This window comes from Podarcis melisellensis (genome assembly GCF_964234715.1).
Source record: "Podarcis melisellensis genome assembly, chromosome: 7".
NCBI lineage: Eukaryota > Metazoa > Chordata > Lepidosauria > Squamata > Lacertidae > Podarcis > Podarcis melisellensis.
In genome coordinates this window covers 88,307,907-88,331,371 of record NC_138539.1, presented here as the reverse complement: position 1 = coordinate 88,331,371, position 23,465 = coordinate 88,307,907, and the positions used below count along the sequence as shown (strand labels likewise).

General features: G+C 47.0%; 1 protein-coding gene across 7 annotated transcripts in view; it reads right to left on the bottom strand.

Annotated features, from left to right (window-relative positions):
- KIAA0232 overlaps positions 1-23,465 on the bottom strand; it is a 54,142-nt gene extending 30,677 nt beyond the window's left edge. For 2 of the 7 annotated variants that reach the window (XM_081917709.1, XM_081917712.1), the window contains exons 1-2: positions 23,314-23,462; positions 4,358-4,867 (exon numbers count right to left, since the gene is read on the bottom strand). In XM_081917709.1, the coding sequence (XP_081773835.1) occupies positions 4,358-4,588 (231 nt within the window). In that variant the 5' untranslated portion in view covers positions 4,589-4,867; positions 23,314-23,462. Of the gene's footprint in view, positions 1-3,087; positions 3,174-4,357; positions 4,868-19,779; positions 19,891-20,260; positions 20,389-23,313 lie in introns of those variants that run through there. The other 5 variants (XM_081917710.1, XM_081917713.1, XM_081917711.1 and 2 more) reach the window with 5 other exon arrangements.

Below are 23,465 nucleotides of genomic sequence, written 5' to 3'. Positions count from 1 at the left end.
TTCCGTCTTGCAAGGCGTTCGTCTTGCGGGGCACCACTGTACTTAAGTTCCTCCCTCACCACATTCACACACACCACTAGCTGCCATACCCTCTACTGACTCATTCTGCTCCTCTACCTACTGTCTAATTTCCGTCCTTCCTTCTGAACAGTTATCTCAACTTCTGGCTGCTCTCCACTGATATGGTACACTGTATGTATGCTCCTCAACTTCTCTGCTGTCTTCTATACCATCAACCACTTTCTCCACTGCAACTTCCTTCATTCCTTTTTTTTAAAAAAAAAAATGTATTGTTCTCAGCTGGCTCTCCTCAAGGGATTGCTTGACCGAAGTCTTCCCTGTGGGAAGAAGTTTCTCTTGACACAGTCTATGAATAACTTCAAATTTTATGGCTTTTCGGGGACTCTTAATCTGAGGGTCATGGGTTCAATTCCCATGTTGGGTAAAAGATTCCTGCATTGCAAGGGTTTGAACTAGATGGCTCTCGTGGTCCCTTCCAACTCAATTCTATGAGGTTATCTATATGATGATGGCACACAGCTCTTCCTTTCTACCTATGATCCTTCTTCCATCCCATTCCACATATGACTGCCCATCTGGTGTGTTTTTTTACTAACTGCCATCTTTTTACTTCCTTACATCTAACTGCCATCTCAAACTTTGTATACAAGAACACGATCGTCTTACATCCAAAATTGCTGTCTGTATCCACTGGCATCAACATTCACCCTGTTAAACAGGCATAAGCCTCATCTTTGATCCGTAAACATGATGAACAAAAAGCAGAGGATTCTATTTGTGTTAAAGTGCTTCTCTCTACATAATGCAAAGCAAAAATTCATCCAATCCTCTTCACTCTAGTCCAAATAGTTGCAGGCTTCTCTCTTAACCTTGTCACATATTAGCCCTCTATCAAAAACTTCAAAGTGGAAGAGATTTGCCCCTCTTATTGCTCAAAATACATGAGACCCCTTCTCCGTTTATTACACTGCAATCCCATCCCTTTTCACAACATACACACACGTATCTATCACATCTTTAGTTTTACAAACTTCCCTGAGTCTTCCATTCTATCCTTGTTCCCACTTACATCCCTACTGGGACCTCTACACTCCAACTCTCCCCCCAGGGACTCCATTGGTGGCTGCCGTATTTTCTTCCCAGATATCCCCATGGAATGATGCTAGATTAGAATACCCAATTATATTCTGGGATGAAAAAATTATGGCTATCTGCCACTAAAAGAAGCTGTGCCATGGACAAAAAGTAGAGGAGTGGCATACTCCATAACACAAAAATGTTTCTAGAGGAATGGGGAGAAGGGCAATCCCAGTGTTATCAGGGTGGCATTTAGACTATTGTTTGAGGAATTGCTGGTTGCTTTCACATCAGCACTAACATTCTCAGAAGGGTTACTTCATAATCTGTAAAAAGGTAAAGGACCCCTGATGGTTAGGTCCAGTCGCAGACAACTCTGGGGTTGCGGCGCTCATCTTGTTCTATAGGCCAAGGGAGCCGGCACTGGTCCGCAGGCAGCTTCCGGGTCATGTGGCCAGCATGACCAAGCCGCTTCTGGCGAACCAGAGCAGCGCACAGAAATGCCATTTACCTTCCCGCCGGAGCAGTACCTATTTATCTATTTGCACTTTGACGTGCTTTCGAACTGCTAGGTTGGCAGGAGCTGGGACAGAGCAACGGGAGCTCACCCCGTCGCGGGGATTTGAACTGCCGACCTTCTGATCAGCAAGCCCAAGAGGCTCAGTGGTTTAGACCACAGCGCCACCCGTGTCCCCATATTATATTATAGCCATCTTCAAATATATATAGGGCTATCACACAGAGAATGAAGCAAGCTTGTTTTCTCCAATGGATTCAAGTTACAAGAAAGGAGATTCTGACTAAACAACAGGAAAAGCTTTCTGGCTGTAAGAGCTGTTTGACACTGGAACAGACTCTCTTTCCTTGGAGGTTTTTAAGCAGAGGTTGTATGGTCATCTGTAATGCATGATCTAGTTGAGATGCCTGCACTGCAGGGGGCTGGACTAGATGACCCTTGGGGTTCCTTCCAACACTACAATTCTATGATTCTACAAGGATTACATGTGGGGTGAATTTTAATAAACAGAAATATATTTGATCAAGCACTGGAAACTCAAGTTTCCATCAATGGAGAAATTTAATTTGTTTTAAATAAGGAACTTAGAATGGCTTTCCAGTATATTATTGTTTTTCTTGCTGTCTTTTGCAAATTGTGGTAAGAAAACTATAATTAAAAAGAACTGGCCAACAGTCAGGCAAAATGCAAGTTTTAGTCCCACAACATCTTTCCCACTCTGGAAACCTGTTACTTTTGGTTTTGAAATATACTACAAAAACAGTATAGCATAAACATATTAAAGTAGATTTTTTTGACAAACCAAAATCAGTAAAATAGCAACAGATGATAAAAACAATTTAATAGTTTTGAGAAAGTTTTAACCAAGTGAAAGAAGGTGGATACCTTAACAAACCATAGGTCTTAAGAGGTTTGCACACAAGAGTGAGACTGGATGGGGTCTAGTGTTGGTCTAGTTGTTAGTGTTCAGTCTCTCTCAACTCTACAGGAGTGTTTATGCTATCCAGGTGCAATACAGAAGACCCAGAGGCATGGAGATGAGGTTGGAAAAAGTGTTCCTCAAGCAGCTTTGTCTGTCAACTTTGCCATGTTGGTCCTGAGCAAAGCAACACAAGTCCTAGCTCAGAGGTCACAGCAATGGCCTTAACTTTAGTTTTCCTTTAATGTTATTAAGCTCCACTGTAGGAGACCTATATTACTTTCAAGCACCAGGCTCTGCAAATACAAGCTTGCAGAGTTGAGAGACTAGGTGCCAGCTCCTAGACCAATAGTGGAACCTTGTGTGCAAACCTCTTAAGATTTATGCTTTGTTCAGGTAGAAAACGGGCAACCAGCCACATTCTCATCATCTAACTGGAGACCATTTATAAATCACATTTTCAAAATGCATTATAATTCATTCACATACACAAACACAAAATAACTACGAACGTAGGCGACTATTACTCTCATACTGAATATGCCACACTTGCCTACATTCTGGCTCTGGCCTCTCAAGTGTCCATTTGCTGCCACTGCTGGTATCTCCCACACCACACATGAAGGAAGAAATTGTGATCTATTTGGTAAAACAGTGCCAACATTTTACTTGAGGCTAGCAACATACAGCACCAGTCTTAAGGAACAAATAAAAGGCATGAGGAAAGAACGGCATACGGATTGTGCCAAAACAACTGCCAGCCAAGCTGTTATCCAGGGCCTCTTTTCTGGTAAATAGACTGGCACAATCCTGGCCAAACTGGTAAAAGTTCTAATTCGGAACAGTATGGCCTGCACCAACTGACTGCCATGTTAGCAATGCCTGCCTGCTATTCCTGCTGCATTTGCTGGTGCCATTGCAGGAGCATTTAAATCCTGGTGCCCAGGATGTGCCCTCTTCCTTTCCATCATCACCACTGCTCGTGTAATGCCCTTGTAAGTTCTCCTTTTTCAAGTTGCAGAACAAGTTTAAGTTTGTACATGCAACTGGGTTATGTAGATAGACACATGGACCTCTCCTATATTCTTCCACTGACTGCCAAGTAATGGGTTCAAGGAATATACGAGTCAATTTTCAAAAAGCTGCAAATTAAAGCTGCGAGGAACAATGAGCCTTCTCTGGACAGCTCTAACCCCACAAATTAAATGAACACCTCATGCCAAACAGCAACTAAGAAAGTTTAAACATGGCTTAATGTCTAAATATGAAAATAAAAAATATGACAAAGAAAAAAGGGGAAGCGAATTGGGACACAAAAGGAAATTAAGGAAGGGACTAGGCAACAAGGATTTGATTAAAAAACAAACAAGCTCCAGCCTTTGTAGACAGCACCTAAAGGCTGATGCCCAAAGCTTCATCTATCGATTAGGACTTAAGCAGATGATCCACCCTTTGCAGATTTTTTTTTGGGGGGGGCATTTGTAATGTGCCTATGCAATCAAGGTGGGGAGAGCTTGAGAAGCACCTCTGCTACTACAGAGACGGGGATATGTGGTTCCAGATCAGGGACAGCCTTGGTTTTTTTAAAAAAATAACTTGTTCAACATGATTAAAATCTGCCCCTTCTTATCCCTCCTCCATCTGTAAGATTTGGGTTGCCAGTCAATCAACCCTCAAGTCTAGTGTAACCACTCTGTACCCAATATTTGCTATTCAAATGGGAATCCGAAATCAGTTAACACATTTAGAATTTCAAACACGTGTCACACAATGAAAACATGCATTCGTTTTTCACTCAAACAATATCCAAAATATGCAAATACCTGTTCCTGCAGGTCGTAGTCATAACTATCATGCAGTAGAAGACTGAGGACATAGCGAGTATAAATCATGGCATCAATGCCACATTTTTCTAGCTCTTGTCCCAGCCAGGTCTGCACGGGGCCCAAAGCATGAAGCAGAGACATTTCAGAAACAGGTACAGAGCCCAGACAGGAGCTTGAGGAGCTTTCAGATGGCAAACCATCCACAACAACTGTATAGATTGGGTGCATGAATCTAGGTGACTGTCATCCTTAGAACGTGATGCATTTTCTGTAGATGATATTCCGTAGGAACCTGGAGATGGTTATTTTTTTCACTCCAGCAAGGAGGAGAGAAGCTTGACTTCTAGGATAATCATTTATATTTCCTGGCAGTTATCAGTCTAAAGACAAGACCCACTCTTCAGGCATAACCACTGAGTACACTAAATCTTAACAGGAAACACATGTTTATGTGCATTTTTCTACCTTAATTTCACATTGACGCCAGATGTAAATCCCCAGCAGGACCTATAAATAAGAGGAAAAAAGAGGCTGTGATGCATATGAAGAAAAAAAATCACAATTTAAGCAAAATACATGAATGTATAAAGGGAACAGAAATGTACACTTATGGAAAAAACAAAGCCTTGTTATAAAAAGGAACTGAACTGAAGTGAACATTACAGGCTTGAAAACTAAAAAGAGAAAGTTTTGGGAAGCACTTTCAGCTGAGAAAGGGGAACCTTGTCTCCCTTTCCTTCGCTCTAGGCAAATCTTCCTTTGATCTTGATAAAGCAATTCTTTGCTCAGGGGCAATTAAATATTTTGACATGTGATCCACCTGTAAAACTTACTCAACCTCTGAGCACTCACTACTTTCCTGCTCTAAAAAAGGAGTGGTAAACTTTGAGTGCTTTCGTATTTCATTTTTAACCTGTTTTGGTAATTATGTTTTTTCCTGCTATTCAGTTTTGTTAAAATTTTTATTATTAACTTGCTTTTGGAAATACTTGGGCAGTCATAAGTGGGCAATAATAAAATATTTACATGGAGAATTCTGCTGTACATTGAATTCAAAGGACTGGTTTGTTCCTTGCAACACCTGTAGTACTTAAGGCAACAGACTACAATATTAAAATAAGAAATATATCACACATTCCGATGGCTCAGTTGGTTAAAGCATGGTGCTGATCATACCAAGGTCGCAGGTTCTATCCCCATACAGGACAGCTGCCTATTCCTGCACTGCAGGGGGCTAAATAGATACTGTAATCTGAAGGGTCGCTTCCAACTCTACAATTCTTTTATATATATATAATTTTATTTTTTATTTTGACAAGGTAATAATAATTAATAAATAACAATAAAAATGTGCACCCCACCCCCGAGACCATCCATTGTAACTACCCAACCTCCCAAAATTTCAACACCTCTTGCGATGGTTTGACCCCATTGCATTTTAACAGTACAAATTCTACACATACATTCCACAGCTCCTCAAAATCATTTCTCCTCCATATTCCCCATCTTACCTTAATAGCGCATGTTAATTTATCTTTAATACCTATATTCCACACCTCTTTATACCATTCTTCCATTTTATCATCACCTTGGCCCTTCCACGTCCTAGCAATAATAACTTGTGCAGCTGTCAATAAATTTGTACCTTCCACCCCATCATAAACTGATAATAATGCTACCTCGGGACTTTCGGTCAGCTTTAACCCAGTGATTTCTGTTATGTCCTTAAACACCCTTTGCCAAAAAATTGTACATATTTGCACCCCCACCACATGTGAACATAAGTCCTGGCATCTCCTCTAACATAACACTGAATATTCCTTGTTTATTTGATTTAATCTGACTGGTGTTAAATAACATCTCCAAATTAATGTATAATAATTTTCTTTTATCCTTATAGACATTTTCAAAGTGTGTTTCTCCCCAGCTTTGACTATTTATCTGCCCTGTTGTCTCCTTATCCCCACTACAAAATTACCGTTTTTTTTGCTCTATAAGACTCACTTTTTCCCTCCTAAAAAGTAAGGGGAAATGTGTGTGCGTCTTATGGAGCGAATGCAGGCTGTGCAGCTATCCCAGAAGCCAGAACAGCAAGAGGGATTGCTGCTTTCACTGCGCAGAGATCCCTCTTGCTGTTCTGGCTTCTGAGATTCAGAATATTTTTTTTGTTTTCCTCCTCAAAAAACAAGGTGCGTCTTGTGGTCTGGTGCGTCTTATAGAGCAAAAAATACGGTACTTATTTCAATTTTCCCACTCACCCACAGAATAGACTAAAAGTTTATCTGAGGTTCTATGGCACATAATTGCCCCCAGATGCCAGATGAATCCACAAACTTTCCTGCAGTGGGAAAGAAAAATCCCTGAGCCCCAACTCTAGAATGCAGAAGTCTTATTAAAAGGGCTCCAGTGTGCAGAGTAGGCACAGGAACTCTCTCCTTCTTTCTTCTAGCCTTTAAAGTACTGTTCTCTGAAGAGAACATATAGTCTTGTGTACAGCTCCCCAACCACAATTTCTTCCTCTGATCCTCTAGAAAAAGAACAGAAAGGGAGAATACAGATGCTAGCAACAGCTTGGGATGCCCTGCTGTGCCCACAAGCTAAGGGTCATGGCTTGGTCCCCCTGCCCAAGTGATTCTAGCCTAGAGAGAGACACGAAGCCTAGTAGTTGCTCAAGTGCCATGCTACACTAGCAGTTTTTTCTATCATCTCTCAACAGGAGTGTGGGGAAAGGACAGCTGCAAAGTACATGGTCTGGTACTAAGGCACCTGCTAGTCAATTGGTCCATTTAGGTTAAGGCTAAAAGGCATGATCTCCATGTCCTTCAGAGGCCAACAGCTGCCTAAGTGCTCAGCCATGTGCTCTACACCTGTCCTTTCCCCGTTTCCATCTCTCAACAGCAAAGGAAAAAGGACAGCTGCAGGGCGCATGGTGACTGCTAGCCTGAGGGGACTGGGGCTGAATTGTGCAGCGTTTCACAGAGGAATCCACTTTTCTTGTGATCCCCACAGATTTGCCTTTGACTCCATCTCCTACAAGCCTGTGAAAGTTATATGGCAGTAGATCTAACGGAGGAAGAGAATAAGTAATGCCATCTTACTTACATGGCTTCACAAGAGTAAGAAAATAACTTTTCCTTTTTATGTCCACAAAATCTGTATAAATTTTGTGGTAGATAGATAGATAGATAGATATATAAGGGACGCAGGTGGCGCTGTGGGTTAAAGCCTCAGCGCCTAGGACTTGCCGATCGAAAGGTCGGCGGTTCGAATCCCTGCGGCGGGGTGCGCTCCCGCTGCTCGGTCCCAGCACCTGCCAACCTAGCAGTTCGAAAGCACCTCCGGGTGCAAGTAGATAAATAGGGACCGCTTACCAGCGGGAAGGTAAACGGCGTTTCCGTGTGCAGCTCTGGCTCGCCAGAGCAGCGATGTCACGCTGGCCACGTGACCCGGAAGAGTCTCCGGACAGCGCTGGCCCCTGGCCTCTTAAGTGAGATGGGCGCACAACCCCAGAGTCTGTCAAGACTGGCCCGTACGGGCAGGGGTACCTTTACCTTTTTATATATATATATATATATATATATATATATATATATATATATATATATATGCATGCAGGTTTTGGTGTCCTCGGGTGTCTTCCCGTGTAAAAGTTGGGGTGTCTAGGCGACGTTTCGACGAGGTCTCACTCGTCATCTTCAGGCTGGTGCTTTCGGCTTCTTGTTACTGGAACAGAGCAGGATCTCAGTGTTTGAGTTCCTATAAATACTGTTGAGGGGGTGTGGTGTATAGCCTCCAATGTTCTGGGCAGAGAGGAAGTTCCCAGGCTAGTGTGCCTTTTCTTCTTTTGTTCCTTAATTACTTGAGGGATATCTTGAGTGATTTCTTGAGTGATATCCTGAGTACCACTTAGGTGGGTCATTAGGGGTGGATTAGTTGCTAAAGTCTTTGTGTCTTGACCTCTTGAACTTTGTGAAGAGTTTTTCTGAGAAGATGGCTGTACTGCACTTAGTTGTGCTCTGGCTTGGCTTCGTGTATAGGGGCGAGCTGTGGTTTTGTGGCCTGTGTCAGCCAGATCTGTGTAGGGATTGCAGGGGGGTGCAGCATCCGGAGGTGCCACCATGGTTTGGCTACTGGATGGTGTCTGTAATTTAGGGTCTATGATTTATAATTTAGGGTCTGTAATTTAGGGTCTATGAAATACCCTGCAAAGTCTGCCCAGCCACGTACATTGGACAAACAAACAGACGAATAAATGCACGTATCGCAGAACACAAGAATGCCGTCAAAAAAGAAGAAAAAACTTCCTCTCTTTTCCAACACATGAAAGAAACAGGACACGAAATTAATTTTGCAGATTCCAAATTGCTCTTTAACATGGAACATCACCACAAGAGAATAATCATGGAAGCCATCGAGATAGAAAAACACCCTCACAACATGAACAAGCGTGACGACACATCCCGCTTGCCAGACATCTGGAAATTAGCCCTCCCCACAAAAACTGACACCAGATCCAGAGGCACACAGAACGCCATCACCAATCAACCACACCAGACCCAAACCCAGACCCTCTCCACAGATAAATTACAGACACCATCCAGTAGCCAAACCATGGTGGCACCTCCGGATGCTGCACCCCCCTGCAATCCCTACACAGATCTGGCTGACACAGGCCACAAAACCACAGCTCGCCCCTATACACGAAGCCAAGCCAGAGCACAACTAAGTGCAGTACAGCCATCTTCTCAGAAAAACTCTTCACAAAGTTCAAGAGGTCAAGACACAAAGACTTTAGCAACTAATCCACCCCTAATGACCCACCTAAGTGGTACTCAGGATATCACTCAAGAAATCACTCAAGATATCCCTCAAGTAATTAAGGAACAAAAGAAGAAAAGGCACACTAGCCTGGGAACTTCCTCTCTGCCCAGAACATTGGAGGCTATACACCACACCCCCTCAACAGTATTTATAGGAACTCAAACACTGAGATCCTGCTCTGTTCCAGTAACAAGAAGCCGAAAGCACCAGCCTGAAGATGACGAGTGAGACCTCGTCGAAACGTCGCCTAGACACCCCAACTTTTACACGGGAAGACACCCGAGGACACCAAAACCTGCATTCCTGTACCCGTGAAAATCTACGAAAGCATATATATATATATATATATATATATATATATATATATATATATATATCTTTTAGTAAAGGGTTTCCTTATAGAAAGAAGACATAAGCAGAAAGTCCGGGCTAGTGGTAAACTGTATAAAGCAGCTTTAATATTTTATTTTACATCTATCTGGCACAAGGGTGGGGAATTAGACTTGGTGAGTGGGCCAGATCATTTATCTCCCACACAATGATCTCCTGATGTCACAATAACAGAAAGTGATCCATGTTTGCCCAGGCAGAGGATTGCTGGAGTTTGAATAGCTCTCTGTGATGCATAGCTCCCTGCGATGAAGTGAACGGGTTCATTTATTTATAAAAATAGTTGTATGCCTCTATATCATAAAAAATATATCAATAAAAACATCTCACATGCAATCTGGACACCCCCTTGTTGTTCTTTTTATGTTGAGACCTGGATGCGCTCCAGACCCAAGAGTTAACACATAAATAACACGAAAGTCATTTTAATCCATCAAAAAGGGAATTAACATGTTGTCTCTGAGGGAAATTAGCATATTTACTAAATATATTGAACAAAATCAATGGGCAACACACTAACAAAGGGCTTAGTTTAGAAGTCTTGTTCCTAAAGCATGCCTGAAAATACAAAGGGTACACTAGAAAGAGGGGAAATTGGCTGAGGGAATGAAGCTGGTACCAGGAGAGTTTAGCAGTAGGGAGAGAAGAAGCGGCTGCTGGAGGAATAAGGAAGGTTTAGGCAGTGGAGCTTTGGAAAAGTTTTTAGGCAAAAAATGGGAAAAAGCAGGTGACAGACTTTGGGTTAATGGCTGAAAGTCAAAGATTCATTTTTGCAGTAGTTGGCTAGAGAAAGGAGACATAATACCTGTCCAGGTTCAGTGTATTGAAGTTGAAGGTCCCTTTTCTGGCAGGAAAAGGAAGAAGGAAAAGCAGGGGAAGAAGTCTGCAGGAAAGTTCCTGAGCACAGATGTGGGGTGCTGAAGTAAAAAGCATAGCCTCTTATGTTCAAGCAGGGCTTGAAAACTAGCATAAAGAACACATTTCCTATCTTCCTGGTAATTAATGGGTGTTAAAATATTTTGAGGAGGTGCCAGCCTAGAAGATCTTGGTCTAAAATGTTTGATAAATGGCTTCTAAAGATTTCTTCAGGTGAGTAGGGGGCAAGAAATAAACATATATTTTGGGCTCTACTAGAAGAAGCCTCAGGTCATTTAAAGTCAGGTCATCTGTGACATCAGGTGTAGGCCAGGTGGACACGGCATGGTCAAAACAGCCTCCTGAACGAAATGGGAGGACCTAATTAGGCCCACAGTCCAGAGGCTCCTCACCGCTGATCTTGAGAATACCAAAACCTAGTTAGTAGCATCTGTACCAACATTTGTTCTCTAACAAATATACTGTTTGCTTACTTACATTGGTGATATAACTAGTATTTCCCAATTATTTCTACCCTATCTCAAGGACTCATAATGGACTACAGTAAATACACACGGGTGCCATCTTGCCCTCAGGGTTGTGGGTTCCCACCACAACATGGACATGTGATGTCACATGCACACACCTGCACATAGTGCATGATATCAAATGTACTATGTGCAGGCGTGTGCATATGTGCAGCCGGCAGTGATGTCTCTTCCTCCTCCTCCTATCTGCAGCTAGCAAGTCATCCTTTTACATGGGGAGGAGCTCGTACACAGAGGCAGAGAAACACTGCACCTGAGCCTCAGCCCTGCAGAAAGGGGGTGCCTCACTCTCTGGCTGTGGAGGGAGGAGCTGAACTGCTGCCTGCTGGCTCTTTCCACTGACACTGTGGGTGCCCAAGCACCCACGGTCCCCTGGAACTGGCTCCTATGTAAATGCACATTTACAACAATCTTGCCAAGTAGGTTTCAGCCCAGTGCAAAGCGTATTTACTTAAAACATTCTAAAATAAATTTAATAATAATTGCTTCTAAGTTACATTCTCATAAACTAAGCCAGTAATGCAAATAACAATTATTTGTACAAGTAGGATTAAAGTTCTACAGCCCAAACCACATATTTATGAACAAATAAATTCCACTCCAGCAAAAACAGGGCTAACTTACCTAGACTGCACTCTTAGAATGAGAAAAGGAGTAATTTAATCTAATTTAATCCACGCTCCGTATCACAGGGTACTCAATAGCCTAACCTAATGTATTGATACACATTTTTTTACACAATATTGGAAAAGGCAACATTGCGCTAGGCAACATTGCAATTCTAGCTAAATGTGGTCCTGAAAACCATGCACTCAAAGCTGGCAGCTTTGTCCGTAAGTAGAAAGGCATTGTATCAGTTTCCTGTTCAATAACTGGTTGCAGGCACCTATGCACAGGTCCCAACTATCCACTCACTTCTTATGTGAAAAATCATTTACCAAAACAAAGAATTATGCCCAAAGCTCACTATACACACCACAGATTCAGATATACAAACAATTAAGAGTTTGCCCACTTCCTTCCTTCTTTGTGTTTGTGTTCCAGATACCAGGAACCAAAATGTCCGACTGTCTGGCAGAAAAATGGCAACTAGGCATTCTGTTCTGGCAAGTGTAACCCTGGTTTAAGGAGCCATTTGGTGCACCTCCAGATCTGTGTTAGAAACTCAGATATATAAGCTAAGTGCCAAATGGCTCCTTAAACCAGGGTTACACTTGCCAGAACAGAATGTCTAGTTGCCATTTTGGGACAAGATGGCTCTAAGATCTTATTTTTCAAACGATTGACTGACTGTGATTATCAGTTAAGCATCGGGCTAGTTCAGATGACAACCTTGAGCTAGGTTAAGACCTTTGAGAACTTAAAGAAGAAATCACAGTTAGTCCATCATTTGAAAAGTAAGATTTTTAAGGCCATCTTGGCCAAAAATGACAACCAGATATTCCGTCTTGGTGACTGCAGCCTTGCGATTAAGGACCCATTTGGCATCCAGCTTAGATATCTGAGTTTCTAACACTGCTTCACGTGCAATCTTCACTTGATCACAAGTGGCTGATAGCCAGGTGCAAAATGTGCCTGGTGAATTTTGAACGCTGGTCAGAGGCAGCCATTTTCAGGCAGAAGCCATGCAAGGAGGGAGTAAGGAAGATAAGACCAGAAAAATCAAGAGAGCAAGAGAGATCAGACAAATCAGTTCTGCTGGTTTGCTACAGCCATTTCAGGAAGAAACCATGGAAGAGGGGGAAGATTGGAGAAATAATGGATCAGAAATGTCCCCATAGCAATCAATGGAAATTGTAGAATCACTTTGCAAACGCTCACCTAACAAATGATTTCCAGGGAACGCACTGCGTTTGATAAGCGGGACCTGTGTGTATAAAGTTCTATAAAGGTTCCAGACACAAACTGATTATGCTCCACATAGCTCTTAAAGATTTTTCAGAGTGTGTGAATCAGAACTACAACCAGCATTTTCATAGGAGAAAGAAGCTTCCACCTTAGTTTAGTACAGTGTTTCCCAACCTTTTTTGGGGAAAGGCACACTTGTTTCATGAAAAAAATCTCGAGGCACACCACCATTAGAAAATTAACTCTGTGCCTATATTGACTATATATAAAGTAACTCTCTTTAATAGGCATCAAATAAACACAAAGAAGTACCGTATTTTTCGCCCCATAGGACGCACTTTTTCCCCTCCAAAAATAAGGGGGAAATGTGTGTGCGTCCTATGAGGTGAATGCAGGCTTTCGCTGAAGCCTGGAGAGCAAGAGGCATCGGTGCGCACCGACCCCTCTCGCTCTCCAGGCTTCAGGAAGCTGTCCGCAAGCCTTGCGCGCCCGGCAGGAGCTCCCGCCAGGCGCGCGAGGCTTGGGGTGGCATCTGTTGCCCGAAGCACACGGAGCCCTCCGGAGGGCTCCCCGTGCTTCGGGCGAGTGTCTGCAAGCCTTGCGCGCCCGGCAGGAGCTCCTGCCAGGCACGCAAGGCTTGGGGCGGCAGCCTGTTGCCCGAAGCACAGGGAGCCCTCCGGAGGGCTCCCCGTGCTTCGGGCGAGTGTCTGCAACCCTGCGCGCCCGGCAGGAGCTCCTGCCAGGCGCGCAAGGCTTGAGGCGGCAGCCTGTTGCCCGAAGCACGGGGAGCCCTCCGGAGGGCTCCCCGTGCTTCAGGCGAGTGTCTGCAAGCCTTGAGCGCCCGGCAGGAGCTCCTGCCAGGCGCGCAAGGCTTGGGGCGGCAGCCTGTTGCCCGAAGCACAGGGAGCCCTCCGGAGGGCTCCCCGTGCTTCGGGCGAGTGTCTGCAACCCTGCGCGCCCGGCAGGAGCTCCTGCCAGGCGCGCAAGGCTTGAGGCGGCAGCCTGTTGCCCGAAGCACAGGGAGCCCTCCGGAGGGCTCCCCGTGCTTCGGGCGAGTGTCTGCAAGCCTTGCGCGCCCGGCAGGAGCTCCTGCCAGGCGCGCAAGGCTTGGGGCGGCAGCCTGTTGCCCGAAGCACGGGGAGCCCTCCGGAGGGCTCCCCGTGCTTCGGGCGAGTGTCTGCAAGCCTTGCGCGCCCGGCAGGAGCTCCTGCCGGGCGCGCAAGGCTTGGGGCGGCAGCCTGTTGCCCGAAGCACGACGAGCCCTCCGGAGGGCTCCCCGTGCTTCGGGCGAGTGTCTGCAACCCTGCGCGCCCGGCAGGAGCTCCTGCCAGGCGCGCAAGGCTTGAGGCGGCAGCCTGTTGCCCGAAGCACAGGGAGCCCTCCGGAGGGCTCCCCGTGCTTCGGGCGAGTGTCTGCAAGCCTTGCGCGCCCGGCAGGAGCTCCTGCCGGGCGCGCAAGGCTTGGGGCGGCAGCCTGTTGCCCGAAGCACGACGAGCCCTCCGGAGGGCTCCCCGTGCTTCAGGCGAGTGTCTGCAAGCCTTGAGCGCCCGGCAGGAGCTCCTGCCAGGCGCGCAAGGCTTGGGGCGGCAGCCTGTTGCCCGAAGCACAGGGAGCCCTCCGGAGGGCTCCCCGTGCTTCGGGCGAGTGTCTGCAAGCCTTGCGCGCCCGGCAGGAGCTCCTGCCAGGCGCGCAAGGCTTGGGGCGGCAGCCTGTTGCCCGAAGCACGGGGAGCCCTCCGGAGGGCTCCCCGTGCTTCGGGCGAGTGTCTGCAAGCCTTGCGCGCCCGGCAGTAGCTCCTGCCAGGCGCGCAAGGCTTGGGGCGGCAGCCTGTTGCCCGAAGCACGGGGAGCCCTCCGGAGGGCTCCCCGTGCTTCGGGCGAGTGTCTGCAAGCCTTGCGCGCCCGGCAGGAGCTCCTGCCGGGCGCGCAAGGCTTGGGGCGGCAGCCTGTTGCCCGAAGCACGACGAGCCCTCCGGAGGGCTCCCCGTGCTTCGGGCGAGTGTCTGCAACCCTGCGCGCCCGGCAGGAGCTCCTGCCAGGCGCGCAAGGCTTGAGGCGGCAGCCTGTTGCCCGAAGCACAGGGAGCCCTCCGGAGGGCTCCCCGTGCTTCGGGCGAGTGTCTGCAAGCCTTGCGCGCCCGGCAGGAGCTCCTGCCGGGCGCGCAAGGCTTGGGGCGGCAGCCTGTTGCCCGAAGCACGACGAGCCCTCCGGAGGGCTCCCCGTGCTTCAGGCGAGTGTCTGCAAGCCTTGAGCGCCCGGCAGGAGCTCCTGCCAGGCGCGCAAGGCTTGAGGCGGCAGCCTGTTGCCCGAAGCACAGGGAGCCCTCCGGAGGGCTCCCCGTGCTTCGGGCGAGTGTCTGCAAGCCTTGCGCGCCCGGCAGGAGCTCCTGCCAGGCGCGCAAGGCTTGGGGCGGCAGCCTGTTGCCCGAAGCACGGGGAGCCCTCCGGAGGGCTCCCCGTGCTTCGGGCGAGTGTCTGCAAGCCTTGCGCGCCCGGCAGGAGCTCCTGCCAGGCGCGCAAGGCTTGGGGCGGCAGCCTGTTGCCCGAAGCACGGGGAGCCCTCCGGAGGGCTCCCCGTGCTTCGGGCGAGTGTCTGCAAGCCTTGCGCGCCCGGCAGGAGCTCCTGCCAGGCGCGCAAGGCTTGGGGCGGCAGCATGTTGCCCGAAGCACGGGGAGCCCTCCGGAGGGCTCCCCGTGCTTCGGGCGAGTGTCTGCAAGCCTTGCGCGCCCGGCAGGAGCTCCTGCCGGGCGCGCAAGGCTTGGGGCGGCAGCCTGTTGCCCGAAGCACGTGGAGCCCTCCGGAGGGCTCCCCGTGCTTCGGCGAGTGTCTGCAAGCCTTGCGCGCCCGGCAGGAGCTCCCGCTGGGCGCGCGAGGCTTGGGGCGGCAGCCTGTTGCCCGAAGCACGCGGAGCCCTCCGAAGGGCGCCCCGTGCTCCGCGCTGCCAGCTGCCGCCTGCAAGCCTTGCGCTCCCGGGGGGAGATCCCCCGGTGCGCAAGGCTTGCCGACACCAGCGCGGAGAACGGGGCGGCCGGCCGAAGCGAGCGGCGATGGGATTTGGGAGGGAGCTCGCTCACCGCCCCGCGTGTGCTCACCGTCGCCGCCCCGCCTCTCGCCGCCGGACTCGCCGCCTCCCTCCCACGGCACACCAGGCAACCTCTCGCGGCACACTAGTGTGCCGCGGAACACTGGTTGGGAAACACTGGTTTAGTAGTTGTTAGTAGTGGTTTGAATGCAAACAGTGCCTGCTCTCTTGGTTAACACCCAAAAGCAACATCCCAATTTTTTCCCACTACCAAGCATTGAAAAGAAACTTGAAGGAGAGAGCAATTTCAGATCCTTCTCTAAGTGACATTTTGATTTCCCCATATTTATTTATTTACCTACTTAATTTATAGAGCTGCCCCACAACAGAAGTACTCTAGGAAGCATTTGGGATGTAGTGGTTAGATTGTTGAACTAGGACCTGGGAAATCAGGGTTCAAATCTCCACTCAGTTATGAAGCTCACTGGGTGACCCTGGGCCAGTCACAGTCTCTTAACCTACCTCACAGGGTGGTTGTAGGTATTAACTGATGAGGGGGGTGAACTATGTATTCCTTGAAGAAAATATGCGGCATACATGCAATAAATAAGCTCTCCTACTTAAGAAAGCTGGACAGGCCAGCCAGATGGAGATGTCAGTCGCCAACCAGGGATCCAGAGATCTCCATAGGGTGACAATTGGACATGCGTCAGAAATCCCTCCAGTCGACAACGGCATTTTGTGACTAACACTGCTTGCCAGTACAGAAATCAACCTTCTCTGGTTTTCAGTGAGGAAGCGTTCTATATTTGGTGCAAACCCATTTTAGAGCTCTCACACAAGGCCATATTCTCAAGTTATATTCATTGTGCTAATTGCTGAGTGTCAGAGAGATCAATATAAAAGCTTAACCACAAGTTAAAATCACATCACTAACCAATTACTATTTTCTGTGGTGGAATTAGCTGCTCAGATGAGCCACAAGCGCACACACGAGAAACAGAGCGAACTGAGAACCATGCTGTCATTGAGCAACCAGCTGAGTAGGAGCTACCTGTGACTAATGCGCAGAGGGCTGCTTGACTTAGGAATACAAGGAAAAGACATTGTTTGCAGCCTCCAAGGGACATAGTTAAGGCTAAACGCATATGGGGAGGAGGATGGCAGAACACAAAGATGAGCTAGATAAAATAGGGAATCAGAGTGGCAACATTAGGGCCTTCAGGTTGCTATGTAGCCAAGTTGCTTCTACTTCTAGAATTGGGGCGCATTGCAAGTTCGTGACTGAAGCCACATCAGCTATGAAAGAATCTAATGTTGCCTTTAAGAGGCCAATGTCACTGCAGTTTCTGGAGAAAACAGGTGAAGCAATGCATGGCAAGCCAGTTGCACAACCACAAATGTAGCAGCATATGCGTTACCTGGGACACCAGAACTTACAAGACAACTATCAGGTCCTTCATCCACCCCTGCTTCCACTACAGCCTATTTAGTAAGTGCATTTAGTAAGATCCTCAAGATCTAATCTCCCTGGTAAACTTGCAGAGGAGTAAATGGGGTGGAGGAGGAAAGACAACCCAAAGGATTGGAGGAAAGCCACTTTTCATTGCAACTATGTTTAAGTTAAAGAAAGAAAGATACTAGTGAAAACTATGGTTGAAAAGTTACCTAAAACTGGAATGTAAAAAAGCTAAAAATCATTAAAATAACTGTTACCCAGTCAAACACTTGAATTTTTACACTTAATATTAAGATATTTACTGTTAATACCAGGGGAGACCGTTAAAATACTTATGCTATGGAGAAAATTGCATCTCTAACAAGAGTCAGAGAACTATCATTAATCAGTAGGAAGAGCAAAAAGTTACCTTATTTAGGTCATTTTCATTAAATCTTTCGGAAGCACATGGACCAGATTACTACAATTACATTTTCTACAGCATGGCTCTGCACGCAGTGGTGGACGCAAAAGGAAAGTTGTTTGTTTCTTTACAGGAGACAAAGTCTTTGCTTGCCTGCCCTCCCTCCCTTTAATAAAAAAGGAGAGATTGGTGGGATGGAGTTTTTTCGGGGGAGGGGCCTTCTGTGTTGAGGGAAATGGAGGGGAGAAGATTTAACTGGTTGCCTTCTGCTGAAATGAGAAGTTGGGTACTGTGTGAGAATGGTATGGAGGGTGTTTCCTGGTAAGCAGTGCAAGCAAATGCATGTCTACTCACAAGCAAGCTCTACTGGATTCAATGAGGCTTACTCCCAGGAAAGTAGAAGTTTAGATGAACTCAGTGGGGCTTATGCATGCATAGATTCCGCTTAGACCTCCGAGTGGAGAAGTAGATGCAACTTGCCTTGTAAATCAGTTGAACTATTCTTAAATTGGCTGAAAAAATATTTAAAATATTATATGGAAGTTTATTAATATTTTTATTAAATCTCTCACCTCCTTACACTGTAAAGCCCTCAGCTGCCATGGGGAGGTGCAGCAAAGCTTTCCACCACCCCAGGGAAGCGTAGTGCACCCTCTGCCATCTCAGAAAGGTGCGATGGTGGCCCTCAACTACTGTGGGAATGCCCAGTGAGGCCCTCCTCCACCCCGAGGATGCCTGCAAAGTCCTCCGCTTCCACAGGGAGGTGTGGTGAGGCCCTTCTCCGCCCGGCAAGGCCCTCCGCTGCCGCAGATATATATCATGATATATCGAGATATTGTGATGTTTAGTTGGTGATATATCGTGATATTGAAAACCAGATACCGCACAGCCCTAATGGCATGTAATGCACATCTCTGCTTTCAGGCCGAGGGAGCTGGGGTTTGTACACAGACAGCTTTTCTGGGTTATGTGGCCAGCATGACTAAACGTCTTCTAAAATTCTGGCACACAGAACACCATGACAAGTGCTTACATACAAAGACTTTGCTTGAATGATTTTTACAAAATGTAGTTGGCTATTGATATTTACCTATCAAATTTTTAAAAAGAATGTAGGAGTATTTTTCATATATATTCATATATTGGGTTTTTTTCTTTACACATTTTTGTCCCTTTTTTTCTTTTCATCCCTTTTTCTTTGTACACTTTATTTCTTTATAACTGAAAACTTTTCAATAAAATATTAATACTAAAAAGCCCTTCATCTTCTGAGTAAGGCTGGCAGTCATAGTTCGTAATCAGTAAGAAGCAAATGAACTTTAAAAACTATGTGCTAGCTATTTCATCATAGGAGGTGGGTGGAATTAGAAGTCTGCTTATGCCAAATATTCCTGAGCAAAACTTCCGCCTGGATATCAGATATATGCAGGCATATGACTTTGTGGAACATTCTATCTGCTCAGAGATCTTTTTTAAAAATTACAGGTTTATTATTTTTTGAAACAGGCTCTGGATCAAGGTCTGATTAAAGGGAAAATAACATTCATATTTTAAAGAACTTAATACCACTTCACTTAATACCCATTACCACTCTTCACTTTTCCAGCTTTGAAATATTCTATCACAATGCCCCTTCCAGCTAGCACAAGAGAAAACACTTCTACACTATGTGTGGTAGTTGACTAATTTAGGACTATTTATTTCTGAATGTGGCTTAAGTTGGATACTACAGTAATCTATTCTGGATACTGGACCACAATCCTCTGCAACGAGAGTTGAATGCAATTCCATCACAACATGATTGGTGCTGGCTTCACTGTAAGCCTAGAAGTATGAAGGACTCTTCATCATTGCTTGCTTATCTGCTCCATTACCTTTTCTTCCTTCATCTCTGATGTTCAGTGACACTGACATAGCTGAGGGCTTGGGAATGATGTGTTTTATTTCAGTTGTGGCATTCTCTTTCCTCCCTCCTTCAAAAGGGTGTTTCATATATGTAAGCAACAGCTCATGTACATGGGCTTTCTTGAGGAAACATACTATAAAGTTCTGTGAAAGTGACACAGCTACCCACCTAACTTGCCAGTTCCATCAGAGTGAAGAGACAAAGCAGCAACCAATCACATGGCAGTTGACCACAATCATAAGGAAGCAGCAGGAAGCGGGTAAGGGAGCAACATCAATCCTGTCAATATTGATCAAATATTAACTTCCCTACATGAAGCAGACATTTAAAATATGAGAAGCACTATTTTCAAACATGGATATAAAGAAAGTGGGAGACAGAGGATTAAAAATGCATCTATTTACATTCACTAAGTTTTACAGTGTAACACAGTAAGGCTGAAATACAATCCTAAATCCTTCTTACTATATGGACAACAATCATTTAGAAAACGTTATATAACTTCATGTTAAGTCCCATTTCTGTCTTTCACAAATGCATACAAGTAGCGCAAGAAAAAAAATCAAATGTGCTTTTTTAAATGGGCTCATTTAAACCCCAGTGGCAGTAGTAGAAATTATCAGCATTCAGCTTGCAAAGACAGGCATACTTCGTTTTACTGAGCTCCTTAGGAGGTCGTGGGTGCAGCTGCAGGCAGCCTGTCTGCTTCCAGGGAAGGAAGTCCTCTCTCTGCTGCCACCACCCCTCTTGTGGCCACAGGAGTGGCACTGGCTAGGGCTGGAGCAGAAAAGGAAAAATGCACTTTATTGTGATAGGTATTTGTTTTATTGTGGTGGTCTGCAACTGAACCCACAATATCTCCAAGCTGTGCCTGCACTGCTGTACTGTTCTGCACTGAGTTAGGAACTTCTCTAGGGAAAGGGAAAATTTCCAATTCTTGGAATTTAGTGAAATATAAAAATATAAATTTATAACTTTTTGTTAAGTTTTTTTAGATCCTAAATTCCTTTTACAACCACAGGTTTCTTTTCACTTGTTTCTAATGGAAGTCTCAAATAGTAAGATACAGAACAAAATATTCATTACTTCCTGTTCAGAGATTTATTACTCTGATGTGGTAGGATATTCTGCATATGCTCAGGAATGCTTTATTCCTAAAAGAGAGACAAACATCAGTGCTCCAGAGTGCCTGAAACCTATGCCATCCATCCAGAAATGCTGCTCCTCAACTTAATTTGGTATATTGGGACATACTTGACTACTTGGCCTCTTAAGGCTAAGTCCCTTGTGCATACTCATCATAGATCTATTAATCACCTTCTAATCAATCATTCCCATGTGATTTATGGGGGGGACCCAACAAAAATGTGCTTATGGGGGGGACCCAACAAAAAACAGTAAATTCATTTAAAAGGAGACTAAAACTATGCTGCTTCAGTATCAGAGCTTGAATCCTGGAATATATGGAAACAGATTCCAAGACTGAATCCTAGAACAAGTTAATCTATCAGAGGTAAGCCTATTATTTTACACTAGCATTTAGGGCTAAGCAAGTTCTGGTTCAGTTTGGGATAGGGATGGTCACCTTCAGCTACTACAAGACCCTAATCCAGAGGTTTTCAACCTTTTTGAGTCCATAGCTCCCTTGGCACACTTTCTGTGGCTTCCCTGTGGGGAAACGCACTTTAAGCCTCAGAAATCCAGTTATGTCAACCCTTGCTTGCAGAGCTGGGAACCCTTTGCCCCTTTTTGAAGACCCTCCTTGTGGAGTGTTCCCTCAGCTTCCTCTCCTCTCCCCTCTCCTTCAGAGTTCTCTGGGCAGTTGCTGATGCTGCCACACCCCACCCCAAAAAGAGATGCCTCCTGGGAGGAAGATGCCTCCAGTCTTAGCGGCCAGATGCAGACCGGCTGAAGGTGAACATGAGGCCACCATCTTACTCACGTTGGGAGGCAGCAGTGGGCACCACTGGGCCTGCATGGTGAAAATGCTCCCCTTCAGTGCTGGGCACTCAGCTCCCAGGCAGGCATTGCACACAGCAAGCACAAGAAAGGCCAGCACAGCACCTGCCTGCCTGCCTGCCCAGCCTCCCACTTGCTCATCCATTCCTAGCAGCAAGGACTGGTGGGCTGGGTCCCCTCACCCACTTGCCTGCTTATTCCAAGGCCGCCCCAGCACCCCCTCCCTTCAGGGATACCAAGAAAAACTCCTTTAAAATCTCAGAGCAGAAATGAAATACCAAGTATTTTTTACTTTTCTTTTCAATCCCATATAGTCTCAAAATCAATTACGTTCTCCGTTAAATTATAAGATTAACGAGTTATTTCAAAAATATTCCCATAAGCCTCTTCACCCTCTTCTGCAGAGCAGCCATTGCTGCCCTCTCAACTTCCTCATATGAGCACCTTTTACAGCATACATTTTCATCAGCTCAAGTCATATGCTGCTCATTTCACCCATGCTTTATTGTTTAAGTATGCCAACAATCTGGGTGTACGACCTGCAATTTAGCATTTGCATCTTTCACTTTTTCAAGCCACTGACGATGCATGTTCACTCAGAACTCAGCCTTGCTCATAGTTATTCCCCAGTAACTATGCCTAGGAGTGGCAGCCTACAGATAGGTTTGCAAGGGCAGGTGAACAACTAATACAGTTGTGGATTTGTTTAAAAGGCCAGACTAAAGACATGCTTGATTTAAACTATCGGTAAAAAACGGTATCGGCTCAATCAAATCTCGTTTTGAAAACCAATATACCGGTAACCCAAGCCATACATTAACTAGAGTTTGAAACCAAAATGGCTCTGGCGGCCTTTCAGTCAACTCCTAAAGAAACTCAGTAACGGAAAGGTGGGAAAGTTGGCAAGAACATTAAGCTTCATAAAAGCTTTGGAAGGTTTACATTGAAGCCCGTGAGGACCAAGCCGGAGTCGAGCTAGAAGAAGGTAAACTCAAAGAGGGCAAGTCCGCCAGGCGACACCGCCCTCCCAGCGCCGGGGCAAGGCTACCCGGCTACCCTGTTTATACGCCTGTCCTCCTCTCCAGTTTCCTTGGCACGAGAGCACAGTAATATAAGCGCAGCAAACGGAGCGGCAGGTACATCCGAGCGGCGACGAAGTAACTTGAAAGTACTTTTTCCAGCAGCCCCAAGCAAGGTCTGCAAGATCAGCACAAGCGGGCGGGCGGGGGGGGGGGAGCAGCCAAAATGGGCCTCTGGAGCCTCGACTCCGCAGTGCTAAACCGGGAGGGAGGAGGAGGAGGAGGAGCGCCTGAACAAACTCCACCGGGGCGTCGTGGGAAGCGCGCAGGAAGCCCTCCGCTCCGGCCGAGCAGCCGAACAACATGGACGAGTCGCCGCCCGCCCGCCCAGCGCCCCCCCCCAGCCCACTCCGGCCTCTCGCCCCGCGAGCCCGGGCGCAGAGAGGGCAGGCCCGGCTGCCCGGCCCTCCCCCCTCCCGACGCCGCTCGCCCGGCGCCCCGGCCCTCCCGCCTGCCCTTGGAGCGGCGCCCGCGCCAGACCGCCCGCGGGAGCCGGCGCGGCCCCGGAGCCCTGCCCAGCAGAGGCCTCCGGATCGAGAGGCCCGCCGGCCAGGCCGGTCCCCCCCGCGCGGCGCCGCAGGCCTCGGCCCGGGCCCCGGGAGCGCGCGGGGGGAGCGGGGAGCGGCGCCCCCGCCGAGGCGCCCCGGCCCAAGGTCGCGCTTACCTGCCAGGGCCTCTGGCGCCCCGTGCCGAGTCAGGCGGCGGGACCGAGCCGGAATTTGCCCGGAGAGGCGTTACGTAAACCGGCGCCGGCCCCGCCGAGGGGAGGGACAGGGAGGGCTGGGGCGGAGCGCCCTCTCCTCCCACTGCGCAAGC